This window comes from Pomacea canaliculata, linkage group LG4, assembly GCF_003073045.1.
Source record: "Pomacea canaliculata isolate SZHN2017 linkage group LG4, ASM307304v1, whole genome shotgun sequence".
Lineage (NCBI taxonomy): Eukaryota > Metazoa > Mollusca > Gastropoda > Architaenioglossa > Ampullariidae > Pomacea > Pomacea canaliculata.
The window spans coordinates 15,974,845-15,989,974 of NC_037593.1; the positions used below are offsets into that span (position 1 = coordinate 15,974,845).

General features: G+C 40.8%; 1 protein-coding gene across 1 annotated transcript; it reads left to right on the top strand.

The window, feature by feature from the left end:
• The first annotated feature begins 587 nt into the window (after window positions 1-587).
• On the top strand, window positions 588-10,473 carry LOC112561594 (FMRFamide receptor-like). Its single transcript, XM_025234160.1, has 2 exons — window positions 588-1,081; window positions 10,038-10,473. The coding sequence occupies exons 1-2, from the start codon at window positions 588-590 to the stop codon at window positions 10,471-10,473; spliced, it is 930 nt and encodes a 309-aa protein (XP_025089945.1).
• The last annotated feature ends 4,657 nt before the right edge of the window (window positions 10,474-15,130 follow it).

A 15,130-nucleotide genomic window follows, 5' to 3' on the forward strand; every position in this document is an offset into this window, starting at 1 on the left:
GTAGCAGACTAGTATTTCACACACCATAAAATAAAACAATGTTAAAGTTGTTTATCAAACGATAGTTACTATGCCATCGACCACTAAGGTTGTCAAGGAAGCTTATACAAGAAGACATTAGTTGTTTTTAATCCAATGTTAACGCAAATGAACGTTTTTCGAGATTATTTTCTTGTATAAAAAGGCTCGCGTTCAACCCAAGTGTGCATGCAGACAAATATGCATGACTACAAACACATTCATATACAAAGGTACACCTAAACTACGGTTACTCATATACACATGCAGAAAACAACTTTATACATATACATGTGCCTAAGACAAATTTACACATCTATATAAGTATACATTTACTGACTTGGCGACAGACATATAAGCCTATGATTTTTGTCTTGATTTCTGGTAGAACGTCCTATTGATGAGAGCTGACCTCTGCCCCCGTGCAACAAACCCTCTCGTGCTCCAGTCTCATCACGCCGCCACGATTTAGCCAATTGCCAGCCAACCAACCTGTAGTCCAGACGTACCTCTCCCTCCACAAGAGATGCCCCTCGGCTTTTGAAAGCTGTCGCAGCTTGTCGTCAGCCATGAGCGTCAGCCCGCACGTTCCGGCCGTGGGCGCCATGCTGCTGCTTCCTGACGTCGCCCCCGACATCAGCAACACGACTTCCGGTCACGTGTTGGGGGGCGAAGTGTTCGTGGCGGTCAATGCTAACGTGGAGGACACGTCGCCTTCGCTGGCCTCTACGCGTTTCATCGTGCAAACCGTCATCACCCCCATCGTCGTGACCATCGGGTTGCTAGGCAACGTCCTCAACATGCTGGTGCTGGTGCAGCCGACCATGCGCACCTCTACCAATGTGTACCTGCTGGTGCTGTCCCTCGCCGACAGCGTCTACCTCATCTTCAGCTTCGCTCTCTCTTTCGTCGACTGCCGGCTCCCTGGCCTGAGCTACACCGCCTACACCTTCAACACCTACGGCCGCACCATTAGCGACCTCGCCGGCAACATCGCGTCTGGATTATCGTCGTCTTCACGGTTGAGCGCTACGTGGCTGTCTGCCACCCTATTCATGGAAAGGTGTGGTGCACGGTGAAAAGGTGAGTGAGACCGACGAGTTAAGCAAAACAACAAAAAAAGTTTTCTCCTTCACTTCCCTTTCAATCCTAAAGGTTTCAGAAATGTTTGTAGGTTTTACTTCCTACCAGAAATTAATTTTCTCCTTAGAGAAGTTATTCCATTTTTAATGCAGAAATTTATTCTATAGACTAGGCAATAGCTCCTTAGAATAAATAATCAAAATATATATATATACCATCTGAAAAGTCTTGTCCAGATCATGTGTATGTGTGAACATATATTGAACTTACTGAACTTTTTACATCAGGACTGAGTTAAAATGTCAGAAGAATTTTTCTTTTGAAATATAAATGTATATATCCTTGTCTGTATTAAGCCATGTGATATATATATATCATTAATCACCTGAAGCTGGTTAGTTGAATTAATTGATTAGATTTATGCTTGGATTTTAATTTTATCCAGTGGTTATTATGTTAATATGTAACCACACTATCTCATATAAATTATTATGCTAACATGTAACGATACTTACTATGATGTAAATTATTGCAACACATCGCCATTTGCAGAATATTTTGAGAGCCAATATTTTTTTATTTATATTTTAGATGAAGTTTTATCACTCATCTCATTTTATGTGTTGTTTTAAAATCATATTCATCCTAAAACTATACTGTCGAGGCTGTATATAATATAAAAAGTCCGCCGCTGAAACCATTACAGTTCATTATAAAAATAACCAAGAGCCCTTTGCTTGCCGAACAAAAGCTCGCGACGAGCGATACATTTACATATATAATAATTATATCAAAGTAGTGTCTCTTTTAAAACAAATCGTTATCAATTTTAAACGACCATTAATACCCTATAGCCCCAAACAATTGCGAAAACACTCGACATTAGCGCAAAAAAGCGGAGATGGGTTTAGCTTTGATCAGCTCCTGGTAAGGACTCCAAGGACAGGGATCACGTGCAGCAGTAGTAGTTGAGAGGTATTGCGTTGGGAAAACTGTTTTCAATGTTGTTGTTTTTTTCACTTTCACGTGAACAATTCTCGGTCACGCCTTTCATGAAGACCCGTTGACGACCGAGTGAACGGACTGTGTAAAGCTGTGTAAAGTCCTATCGATTGATGTGCTTGTCTATTTTACCAAGTATCAACCACACATCTAGACCCAGTCTTGTAGATAATTAGTCAATTATCACAATGAAAAAGGGGAAAACATCTTTGTGTTTAATGCAGAACTGTTTGTTATAATTATAATAATAATTAGTACAGAGCCTAAATCTCGCTTTTCAAGTTGATTACTGTGCTAGGGAAAAAAAATCAGCTGCTAGTGTGGAAAGGTTGTAAAGTAAACGTAGTTTTACAAGCAACTAACGAAGATACTTCAACTGGAGCTGAGAAAGAAGTGACTCGACCTTCTGTAGACGAGAGAGGAATATCTCATCGATGAGCAGAAACAGTTGTTGCCTGTTACTACGAATCCCTCTCAATCAGACCATTCAGACCATTGCCTACCTACAGCACACAGAAATGTAACTCTTCTTTGGAGAAAACACAATGAGTGGCAAAATTTCTTTCCCTTTCTCTCTCTCTAATTGCTTTTCAGGACGGGTGAAGTCCATCGCTCAATTTCACAGGATCAACAAATCAAGAGAAAAAACAATCCTGTAAGAACAGAACTGCTTGTCTTTATCTCTTGGCGCATTGGTTGCCCCCAAAGCGCGTTTTGTTTTCCTTCACAAGTTTTTCCATGGAATCTGCAACCTAAACATGTCCGTGGCTTACAAGTTACAAAACATAAAACACAATATATTTTTCCGGATTCAGTTTCCACTGCCAAGAAGAATAATGTGAGCACGAGTTCTTTTAGAAAAACAAATCCGAATGGAAGCATTTCTTATTTTCACAGCATAGTTAACAAAATTTTTAACATCCGTCCCACTAAAATCTGTGAAGGATGGAAAGGAAGTTTCCTCTTTGATTGTTGTTTTTGGAAAAAAAAAGACACAGTGGTAAGATCGTTAATGGAAGCTGGAAAAAGCAGGGATGACAGATGTACCCGGAGAGACTGAAACAGAGAACTCCAAATTGATAGAAATAATACCTAAGCCAGAAACAATATTTTTTAGAACCCTTCTGGTTTTCCAATAAGCACATAAGCTGAAATGTTGAAATGTTGCCAAGCAAATGGCTGATGGTATCGCTACATGCGCTTCTTTGCTTGCTTCCTAACATCTCGAATCAGTTTTCTGTCTTTGCCAGGATTTCATTTTGTAATAGCCATGACATAAGTGCTGTCCGATTTAGAAGAAATCTGCTGGAACCCATTTTGTTAATGGCCTAGAAGGAAAGAAACATTTTCAATCCCAGAAGAGTGTTTTAAAGACCTACCCGAGTGTAACTTTTTCAAATGAACAGCTTTTATTTGGATAAATAGTAGTTTTCACAAACCTGAAAAACTTAGCTCTTTTATTCTGAAGATACAAAATATAAACCGTCTATATGTAAACAAAGAGCTGAATCTGAGTCACATATGTTGGAATATGGACATATTCGTGTCTTCAGAGCTACAGTCAATATAAAGGTAGGAGCGGATGTCAACATGACTATGTGAACTTAACATCTCAGAATATAAATGAGAATGTTGAGGTTTGAAAGGTTTGTATTTTTTGAACGAAGATGTTCTTATAGTGAGATTTGGGAACCAGCATACTTTTTCGGTAAACGAAAAATCATACTGTAGTAGGTCTTTCAGAAAAGTGAATGAATTTGTTCTTGGAGAGCAAAAGGCAAGAGTAAGGTAATATAGAGGCTGTCCTGCCAACAAATTTTTCTCTTTTTAACTCTTGACCACCTAGGAAGTAACTTCCCTGATGTGTGACGAACAAAAAATCAGATGGAGACAATGCTTAGGGCTGCTAAATATTTTTTGTTATGAAAATTTTCCACATGATTTATAAACAGAAATAATAAAGGAATTACACTGAAGGTGAACATCTGAGGAAACAAAATAAACCGTCTTCCATCGTGCTAAAGTAGATGAGAGTCCTGTAAAACAAAAATGAGAGAAAATAAAAAGAACACTACTTAGACAATTGCTTCTGGACAAATGAAGTTTTTTTAGGGGGAGGATTTCCTGGGGTTCGATGGTCCTCCCAGTATTACACCAGGGTTCAAAGCTGTTTGCTCTAGAGTTACGGTCTCTTGTTCCGATACACCTGACTGAGAGAAAGCTTTTGGGAGGAAGAGTCACATCCTCTAGGGTGTTTGCTGAAGGGAAAGCTACCCCGAAGAACTATCCGAGCTACAAGTAGAAAAAAGGGTTAGTAGAGGTATTTATTCCACTGTCTTGGCTGAGTTCTCCTGGCTTCCATTGGGATTCAGTCGCTAGACACACTTTGTTCCAACCGGTCACCATTTCTATTTTATACTTCATTTAGTGACAGCTTGGCTGTCACTTTTTTCCCCTTCTGTGAAAGGCATGCAGGGTGCACTCTGTCGAAACCCAATGCAAGATGTTAATCAGGGCAGTGGTCCGAAGGGACTTTCACGATTAAGGAAATTTTACAGAGTTTCGTTTGAGTGGCTTGTCTTGGTGGCAACACCTTTTGGCAACGGCAAGACACACAGACACTAATTAGTTTCCGAAAATAGCAGATTCTTTGAAGACAAGAACGCTGATGTTGTCAGGCAACTGCAGGAAGTTTGTTTTCGAGACTTTCGTACTCCTCTGTTGAAATAAAAACTTCCTCTGTTTGGTTTTCATTATCTATCTGCATCTTCTATCTCCTATCTCGTTCAGATTCGTACATCTACATGCAATCTTCTCTTTCTACGGGGGATAGAAAATGAAATAGTGAGAAGAATGACTTGATTCATTGCTTTTTTCCTTAGACCGAATATATGGAGGTTTTGACCAGTTTTTTTTTAAATTTTGCCTGCAACGCCACCACCATCTGTTGCATTTTGTCAACGACTTATTGGTTGGGGAAACTTAAAAGCTTTCAGACAAGTTTCAGCTGTTCGAGAAACTTCTTCCAGTGGTGTCATATTGTCTCAATTCCTCGGTGGTGTAGGTATCAGAGATGTTGGTGCTGGAGAGACTTCTAGAAGTTTACAGACATGACGGCTGACTATAGGATTATGGATTTCTTTCAATAAGTTTGAATAGCTTTAGCTTTTTAATTTATTTGTCTGTCCTGATACTCTGTCTTTTTATCAAATATCTCGTCTCTCTTCTCTCTCACACATTCGTGATGTCATCACCAGGTTTGGCAAGAGGTATCCTTATTTTCCTGCCCATGTGATTGAACTCAAACTACAAATTGTAAGCACTGGGGACTTGGACTTCCCTCTGTGTGCCCGCCCCTCCTCTGGCACAAAGAGCTGTTCATGGGATCAAGTGCCGGCGAATTAATGTGAACGGCTCAGAGCAGGAGATAATACCTTTGTGAAGACCCATCACAACATGACAAGATTTTAGAAAATTGCTTGACAGCTAGAGAAACTATTTTTATATCAAGTTTTCAACCCCTTGCCCAACCACCATCATGCTAACGCATATAGTTGCGAAATTAAAAAATTATTTTACTCATTTCGGAGGGTGACACCTTTTCTATTTTTAACTCCATGTTTGGTCCACGGTGGCGCATTGGTCAGACAATGAGGATCATGGCGATGTGCTGGTGCAAGGGAAAATGAGGGGCAAGATGGACACACAGACGCTACAACACTCGCATATGCACCACACACACATCTAACAAGTGTGAAAATAAAGGATTTGAGAATGGGAAGTCTTAAGAGGACTCCTTATGCAAATCTGGTAATCAGTAAATAACCGATGACGATTCTTCCACACTGCTAAAACATCTTTCCACTCGAAGCATTCAGCGGGTTTTTTTCCCTGCTAATCTCGGTCTCTGTAGGGACAGAATTCCTTTTCTTCCTTTGCCTGATTGGCACATTTTTAAAGTGAGGCAATTCACCTTTAAAGTGTGCAGAAAATTGCCTTATCGATTTCACATTTCAAATTTGCACCCTTAATGGTCCCATCGGGGATATTCTTTAACCTTCATCAAAGAAGAATATTCGAAACGTTTTAATTATACTTGAATTTCAAATCACATTTGATACGGTAAAGTCAAAAGATTTTCCACTTATCGGTTTATATAGCGCGAGCTATGAAATTCCTCAAAGTCGTTTCGTCTTTGAAGGAGAAGATTTCAAATGTGTGGAATGTGGAATGTCTTCTGTTTGCAAGTCTTCTTTCAATGTGATGGATCGGTATTTTTGACAAAAATTACTAGTCTTGGGTTCTATCTCAATTTAATTTCAGAATTGAGGATTTTTTGTGTGTGTTTTTTTTTTAACTTGGGTGTGGGGAGGGAGATGTGATGTCCTCTCCTGAACAGATGATGTTAGCTAGAAATCTCTTCTTGCACTTCAAGATCCGATGAAGTGAAATTTCCAGGTGGAGGTATTTGATCACTTCCTGGAAGACAGATAAGTGAGCAGGTAAGAGGTAGACAAATACATTGACATGCCGGTAGACAGGTAAGAGTGAGAGAGGTAGACACATTGACAAGCCGATAGACGGATAACATTTGGGAAGATTGCTAGATGACAAATAATCTACGAAGCATACTACAAACAAATAAAAGCAAGTAACTAAAATTAATTTATATTCAGACGTTATCCTCGTTTTTTCTCCAGATTAACTCGCACAAGTATCATCCAGAAAGGCTTAACCTACTTAGTCCTTCAGTCAATTAAACTAAAAATCTCTCATTGCTATTTTTTTCTTCCAGAAGGTCTGAGCCTTCATCCTTCCAATAACATTTAAGCATGTACAATTAAGTGGAACATTGAAATTCCTCAAGAATCGCTGTCGGCCTTCTCAAAAGGTTTCAGCAATATTCCTTTGGGGCTCTGCAGTAATGCTGGTGGAAAACGAAACATCTGTTGATGTAATTTGGAGACGTGGCACTGATGCCATGAACACCGACCTTTTTAGGTGCTTATTAGGTCCTCGGGCCATCAGAGAGAGAAATGAAGAGAGACGAGAGAGGGGGGATGGAAGAGAGATGAGAGAGAGAGGGGGAATTGGAAGAGAGGAGAGAGAGAAAAGTGGGGTAAGGGGTTTACACAAGAAACTAAGGAGTGCCAAAAGGGAAATGTATCCTGTACAGGTCTCCACAACTTTTCACCAATCTGTGATTAATCACTTATTTACACTCTTGGCCTCTACAAGGAAACGCCATGTCGTTGAATAAAAATGCATACGTTATGTATGATGTTGAACTTCTGAAGAATTTTCATTTCTTTTCATAGAAGCCTATTCTTTTCTCATTAACTATGCTTTTACTCATATTTAGCCCTCTCTTCATTATTTTAGTTGTTATTTTATTGGTTTTTTTACACGGGGAACTTGTGGATTATATTCCAATTTTATCAACCCACACTGTAGGCTCATTTAAATAATTTTGTTTACATGTACCAGTTATCCTAGTAAAATACAGAAATAAATTGTTTGTAACATTTAATGTATGCAGCAGAGAATTTAAATGACACATACTTACATTTACCTATCAACATAACGAGACATATACATACACATATAAAATACATATTTGTTATATAAACATACATCCACGTACTAATTCAAACCAACTAAATACATTTATGCCATATTTCCAGTCTCTCCCTGGATCCTTGTCTCCCACTTTTGTTTCATAATCGTGTCATTTTGTTTACTATTTAAGTATTTATACAGATTTAGTCAGGTCAAGAGGTCAAACTTCGCTTTGAGAAAATAATTTATTTATCTGTCCTTCACTTCCCACTTCCAAAATGTGACTATGCATCTACACATTGCCACATATTTCACATACATACATGGAAGCTGGTTTTTCTAGGTAGGTCGCACTTCTAATTAGCAATCTTAAGAACCTATTTATAATAAACAAAATACACAAACACAGTGTGTACAGTTAGTACATTTTCTGACACAGACCTTTGCTATAATCAAGAGCGCCCACATTTGTCTGTGTGTATGTGTGTGTGTGTTTATGCATATGTGTGTACGTGTGGGTTTGTGTCTATATGTTCTTGCTCGTGCTTAGTTTATGCATGCAGAATAAAGTATAAACAACAAAGTTTTATTTCACTTTTGTCAAAGAGCGTGACAGTCCTAATTTCTTTCACATTATTTTCTTTGTCCCTTCCTTCGCTGTCTAAGGGTCTACTAATTTAAGACTGGCAAATCCTGTCTTATTTCTCCCGGATGTCAAGACACGATCTTTCATCATTAGACGAGTAAAACAATGTACTGGTGTCAGACGAGCCGTGCATCTGCCGGTATTACTGACAGGACATCATGGTTCATCCTCCGTAGTCCTTAATAGCTTCCGATCGTACTCTCTGGCTGGTCTTTCGAACTCGAACCTTACTTATGACCCAGGAACATCCTCAAAAATACAAAAGAAACTCGAGCTTATTAAAAGTATTTTACTATTTTTTTTCTACCCGCAGGCAAGACCAAGAAAAAGGTTGAGTTACGACCGGTGTTAAAAGATTTCAGGTTGTTACAATAACAAGACCACAAGTCTCAGAAGTCTAGTTTATGGCCACATCCTCGTACAAAATATCAATAGTGGAATAAGAGAAGAATACATCAATAATCGAATGAAAAATTTCTCCAACTTTCTCCCAGCACTGACACATCAGTCTTCCCTCTCTCGTACACTACAGACGCAGCTTCTCTCTGTGTAAGTAATGAGAATAAGCTTGATGTTAATCGAATTGTAAATTTTCTGTGAACATTGTCCAACTGATCTTTGACCACCAGCTTCACGTTACTTCTTCTAGTAGCATAACTTGAATTAATTTACTATAATTAACGCCACTTCTGACAAGCTTTCCATTGGTTAACACGTCCTGTCAGCCAGAATCTACATGAATGCAGTTTATTCAAAAATTAATTTTATTTTATTCTGGGTTTTTTTCCTCGTTCCATTTGCTATTTACAACACTAAAATTATTGTCTGATGGAAACTGGTTTATAGAAAGGTCACAGCAAGAGTTCAATGCCATTTGTCTCCACTCCATGTGTGGCCGGCACATGACCTTTCTGTCCCGCGGAGTGTCAGGCGCTCCGACGAATATGCGATCGCTTATCCATCAATATCTTTTAAGTGGATTTGAAAATTAGACCATCTTTTGGCCAGAAGACTAGACAGGCGCATCCTGATCACAGGAAGGCATTCCCAAGGCACAAAGCGCCATTATTGGGTTAAAATCGCCCCAACGGACCACCCGACGATGGCGAGCGGCAGTCTGTTTCTCCGGTGTCTGAGCAGTGTTCATCCATTCCCTGCTTCCACTGCGAGGTGCTGGAGATGCATCGTTGTTTCTGCATTATGCTGTATTTTCTTTGGAAAAAAAAATATCCGAGATCTTTGTCCTCGTTTCTTTTGCATAAGGATTGTTGATGCGAGTTCATGCGTTTGCGTGCGTGAATGCGTGCGTGTGCACGCTTGCTTGCATGCGGAGGTATGAGTGTTTAAGTCCTGTATTTACAGTCGTGCCCCGCGCGAGCTCGTTCCCACATGAACGACAAATAGAAGCCGAAATGAATCTAATATAAGGGTGTGCTATGTGTTTCCCTAGCGACCGCCTCCCAGCATCAATCAATCGATCAGTTGCCATCAATCTTTTAATCTAGTAGGCAGGTCACGGAGTACAAGTAATTATCATCAGAAACCTCAACCCTCGAATAGAGTCACGAAATTTTACCCTTGCAAATTGTTTGCTGTCATTGTTTTTGTTATTACCACTGCAACTAAAATGTATCCTGTACAATTATATTGATTGGTGGATGGAGTCACTCTGGATGTTTGGTTCGTTCATTCCTTCGTTCATTTGTATTTCTTTTCTTTTGTGTTACAGAGCCAAGCTCTTCTCACTGGGGGCAGTTCTCTTCTGTTTTACCAACACATTCCCAGGATTCCTGGAACTGGAGGTCGTGGAGGAGGAGGACGGACCGCAGTGCAGATACACTGAATTCGCGCAGAGGAAAGCGTACGAGCTGGGCTACACCTGGTGGTACGTCACCATCTTCTTCTTCGTCCCCATCGTCTTCCTCCTCATCTACAACTCGCTGCTCATCCGAGCCCTGCTGCGGGCCAGTCGTGAACGGGAGTCGATGGTGACTGGAAGTCAGAGAAGACACTTCCACAGACGAGCAGCTTCCGTCTCCGACCGGCGCGGAGTGTGCGCGTACGTGGCTTCCTGCTGCTGCTTGATGGAGAACCGCAAGGCCGTGGACACTGCCAGGGCTCCCATGAGCTGTCCTACAAACGCAGACCTCACACCTGCTTCCTGATGTGCGAAACTTTGACTGGTACTCGAGGAGAAAGCGAGAGTACACGGACGTTTTCGGCAGTTCGTTTTACGATGGAGTGTGTCTGGAGGACGTGGGAGATGGCAAGGTCCACACACCCATGCCTAGCAATGTGCTGCTTGTTGATGGCAGGCCGAGGTCTGGTCGGCGATCAGGAAGACGTCGCTGTCGCAAAATGTCGGGATCGTCTTTGAAATGCTTCAGAAAAAGAAAGCGGGAGAGGGAGAGCGAAATTAGTACATCGGAGTCCACTCTCCGGGTGTCCCTGTCGGTGAGGCTCAAGCGCCAGGACACAAAGGAGACGAGCACTTTCAGCACCACCGAGACGACGAGTTCCAGGAAAAATGACCCCCAGAGGGAGCCAGTGCGACCGTTACTCAGCAACCAAAGCACTTCCCCGTCAAGCTCCGTCAACTATTCCTCCTCCACTCCTTCCCCGGCAGGTCGCGAGTCTTCTGGCTCCGGCCGCAGGTCACGTGAGCAGCAGAAGGTGACGCTGATGCTGGTCATCATCGTCATCATCTTTCTCGTCTGCCAGCTGCCCTGGACCATCCTCTATCTCTACAAGGCGTACCTCTCTGCGCACCAGTCTGGCGCAACCGGAGGTGACGCAATAAAAATCGCTGGCAATGTGGTGAACCTCCTGGTGCTGATCAACGCGTCGGGAAACTTTTACTTGTACTCGTTCTTCAGCAAGAGATTCAGGCGCACTCTGGCCAAGCTGATGCTCTTCTGCAAGTCGGAGTTCACAGTGTCATCGGTGTAGACGTAAAGCACGTGATCGTTAATTATGAAAGGATCTTCTGATCAGACAGTGGGACTGGGAACCTTCAATCACTCTTCCTCTACTTTTCTTTCTTACCGCGTAAGAAGAATAACTATTTGCATATTTTATTTTTAAATTGATTTAATGACGTGGTAATACGTTAAACTGGGCATTCTTCTTTTCTTCTCTTCTTCGTTTGGTACCCTCGTCGCTCCTTTTTTCTAAAACAACAAAATTATAAATTCATAGCCTTATAGCAAGATGGATATGCTAGTCTTGAAACTTCGCAACAATTCGCTTTATTTGCTCTCTTCAGACACGATATCATTGACAGCTGTGTATATAAGCAATTAAAATTGTGAATTTTTTTTTAATTTCTCTATGCGCTTGGTCATTGCTGTCTTCTTGTTGCGAATTTTGTGTAGGTGTAGGTGTTTAAAATCATAGCTTGCAATTGTCAGGCATGGTTAAGGCTATTGTCCTCATTCCTTAGATGTCACATCATCATCATCATCATCATCATCATCATCATCATCATCATCATCATCATCGAATTAACTTGCAGGGCTCCAACAGAGGCGCCTTTTATTTCGCTCACCTTTTCTCGCACAACTTCCAGACTTCTTTCGAGTGATTGGCGCATGAACAGTTGGCAGCAATCTTGACTCTGGTCCTAAATTTTATTAGGCTCTTTTCGCAGGGCCGCGAGTTTGTTTGTTGACCAGAAACAAAAATTGAAAGAACTGGCGTCCATCCACAGCGGCATTTCTCACGGCAGAAAATATTTTTAATAAACCATTTGAAGCTTCCTGTGATGTTGCCTGGGAAACATTCTTTGTTCGGCAGTTCTCTTTGAGAACTTTCTGAGGTGAATAATTTGAGACCGGCAGCCATTAACTTCTGGCCGTTGGCATCCCGCGGGGTGCTAATGTTGTGCACGTGATGTGGCTGCGTGAGGTCAGGGTCATCATAACCTCCTGACGTCAGTCTATAGTGCTCGTGTTGTTCATGTAGCCTGGTGCAAAACCCACAGCCGGCTTGCACGACTGCGTGCGTTTCCTTTCCATGCATGACAATGCAGGTATAGTCTATTCTCCAGGTGCAGTATATGGACCTGTTACTGTACAGAAAGGACGTACAAACACTACTGCAGTGCGGCCCACTTATAGAGCTTTATCAGTGATGGACGTGTACGTCAGATAATTCTTTTTTCTCTCCTTCCCATTGTCTCTTCTTTCTGATGAAGATTGCTGCACTTTTAATACCCTCCACCCATTTTGGTAAAAAAAATGCTGAAGTCATTTCACAATCAGCCGGTGCTTTGTCAATATTATTTGTTAAAGTTTATATGATGCTGTAGGTGTTTTTAAAAATGCTTACAGTGTTCATGTTGCTGATAATCAGATATATATTTCTGTTGTTTTTCTTCTTACTCTCGAAGTTAATCAGACAGCTTTGAAGTTGTGCAGTAAGCACGCTATCATTGGAACGTTTCCTCCTTTCTGTCTATCATCTTTCGATTCCATGGCATCTGCTGGTCACGTGACCATCCTGCACGCCTCAGACAATCAAACGTAGAGGTAGATTTATCTCTGGCAATTTCGTGTTTACCCTGAATATCCTAAAACTCTAGTCGAACAATGCTTCTCATTGGCCGAGATAAGGACTCTCCATGTTTATGATGCTATTTTGTAAAGATTGGAATTAAAGATTTTTGATGCCGACATTGCTGTGGACACTGTACGACTTACTTGACAATGCTCGGTCCACATTTGTACATGTTCTCTATCGCCACTGGGAAAAAATAAATATGAACAAGTCGAAGAGATATCCTTGCATTCTTTCGTCTCTGGCTTTGTACATGAAGATAGATGAAATGTCTGTCTTGTCTGTCTCTGATGATGATGATGATGATGATGATGATGATGATGATGATGATGATGATGATGATGATGATGATGATGATGATGATGATATGATGATGATAATAATAATAATAACAATAAAATAACAATAACAATAACAATAATACGAGTGGTTTATATTGTACAAGAGAACGAGACATCTACATCACATGAAGTTCGAAAGGATAGACAACAATACAACAGTACTGATTACAGACAAGAGACAACATCTAGAGGAAGCGAAGAAGAATCGGGTAACAAACCAGCTGTGTTTCTACCTCTCTACCTTTCCGTCTGCCTCTCTATCTTTCTCTCTTTCTGCCTGTTTTATGTTTGGTTGTATGCATGCATCTCCCATGTACGACCATAGCCTGCTGCAGCATTCTCTGAAGTGCATCTGCAGCCATCTTCACATCCTGATTGACCTCGACAGAAACCTCAGAAATGGTACCTGTCCAGTCCACGCGAGACGTGGTCACATGCTGATAATATCTGTGCAGTGACTTCTGTACACTCTGTACTTTTCTAATTAACCGCTTCTGGCGGTAAACATGGGTCAAAGGTCAACAAGCAAGCCACACGTGCGCACCTCAGAAATCAGAGGGATATCTCCTCCTCCAATTTCTAATCCTCAAAAAAAGAGGATTAGGGGTTAGCATGGCAACTGAGAGGCTCCCCAAAAAACATTTGCTTTAGCTTTCGTGCTTTAGTGTAAATAAGATGTTTTTCAGAGCGGAGTTCTATTCCAGGAAAGCTGTTTTTGTTGGCACCATCTTCCATAATATAACAGCTATCAAGATTATTATATAGTATTAAGAAATAGTCAGACAGAGATTATTTTTTTTAAATTAGAAAGACTACGTTCTTTCATGCATTCTTATCATGACTGACAAAGCATAGATGCCTCTCTGTTGTTTTCAGCAGCAAATTAACTGCCATGAAAAGTTCTAATGTAGTTAGGTACATTTTACCTTTGGCGCATAATTCAGAAGAAATTATTTTGAAACTAATTTTTTTTTTTTGAGGGAGAAACCATCGGAAGAAGGGGTCTAAGGGGGTCGGTGTGGGCGGAAAGGGGATTGGCTATCCATCGAGTGGGAAGAAAAAGAGGATTATAGAGGAAGTGTTGAGATATTATCTTTATCTTGTCTGCGCTTGTTTGTTTGTGTCAAGATAGACTAGCAGCCGGCCTGCACGTGCAACAAGTCGCTCACCCAACACTGATTGGCTTACAACAACGGATTGGAGGAGGTAAACAGTCGTTGCCTGCGGTTTGTTTTTGTGTTTTTGCGTTGACAGAACCAGAAAAATTCAATCGGGGAAAACAGCAAAGCCTGGACAAAATTTGTATTTTCTTAGTGTCTTGTTTTGCGTAGGAGGCTTTCGGCTTCAGAACGAGGCTCAATCCTTTACAGACCTCATTATAGCTCTTCTTGAACATGTGGGAAAAGCTGTGTACATTACAAAATAATGATCATATGTAAATGTTGTCAATAACTACAGCTATCTTACTGTCAATGCTGAATAGGTTTATCAACTCATTCACTCAAGACAATTTGGTATTCTTTCAACAAAATACACCAAGATTGCCTGAAGCTGCCTGGGTCGTGTACATAGACTGCCTCTTCAAAGGACTTCCGAGAGAACAACTAATTCCTTCTATGATTGACTCTACGGACAAACAACGCCCAGCACATGCACCAAACAGCAGTAAGAACAAATGAAAGGCAGACAAAATAATCACAGCTAGTGGGGTGATCTACATTTAATATACTAAATACAATAAATTTACTCTGATAATGTTCACTCTCACTGAGTAAAACCAAAATTATGAAATCTACTGAGCATATTTTTTTTTCTGGACATGCAGTACAAGGCGGTGGAAGTGACTGGTCTGTTGTTGAATTATAATAGCTCAGGTGTAGACAAACATCAGCAGTCCTCCATTTAATAGAATATGGAGGCTGAA

What these genes read in the sequence shown, in the direction of transcription:
- LOC112561594 (XM_025234160.1), top strand. Translation starts at nt 588, where the DNA reads ATGAGCGTCAGCCCGCACGTTCCGGCCGTGGGCGCCATGCTGCTGCTT. An exon ending in GCCACCCTATTCATGGAAAG is followed by an intron (nt 1,082 to 10,037) that starts GTGTGGTGCACG and finishes TTTGTGTTACAG; the next exon opens with AGCCAAGCTCTTCTCACTGG.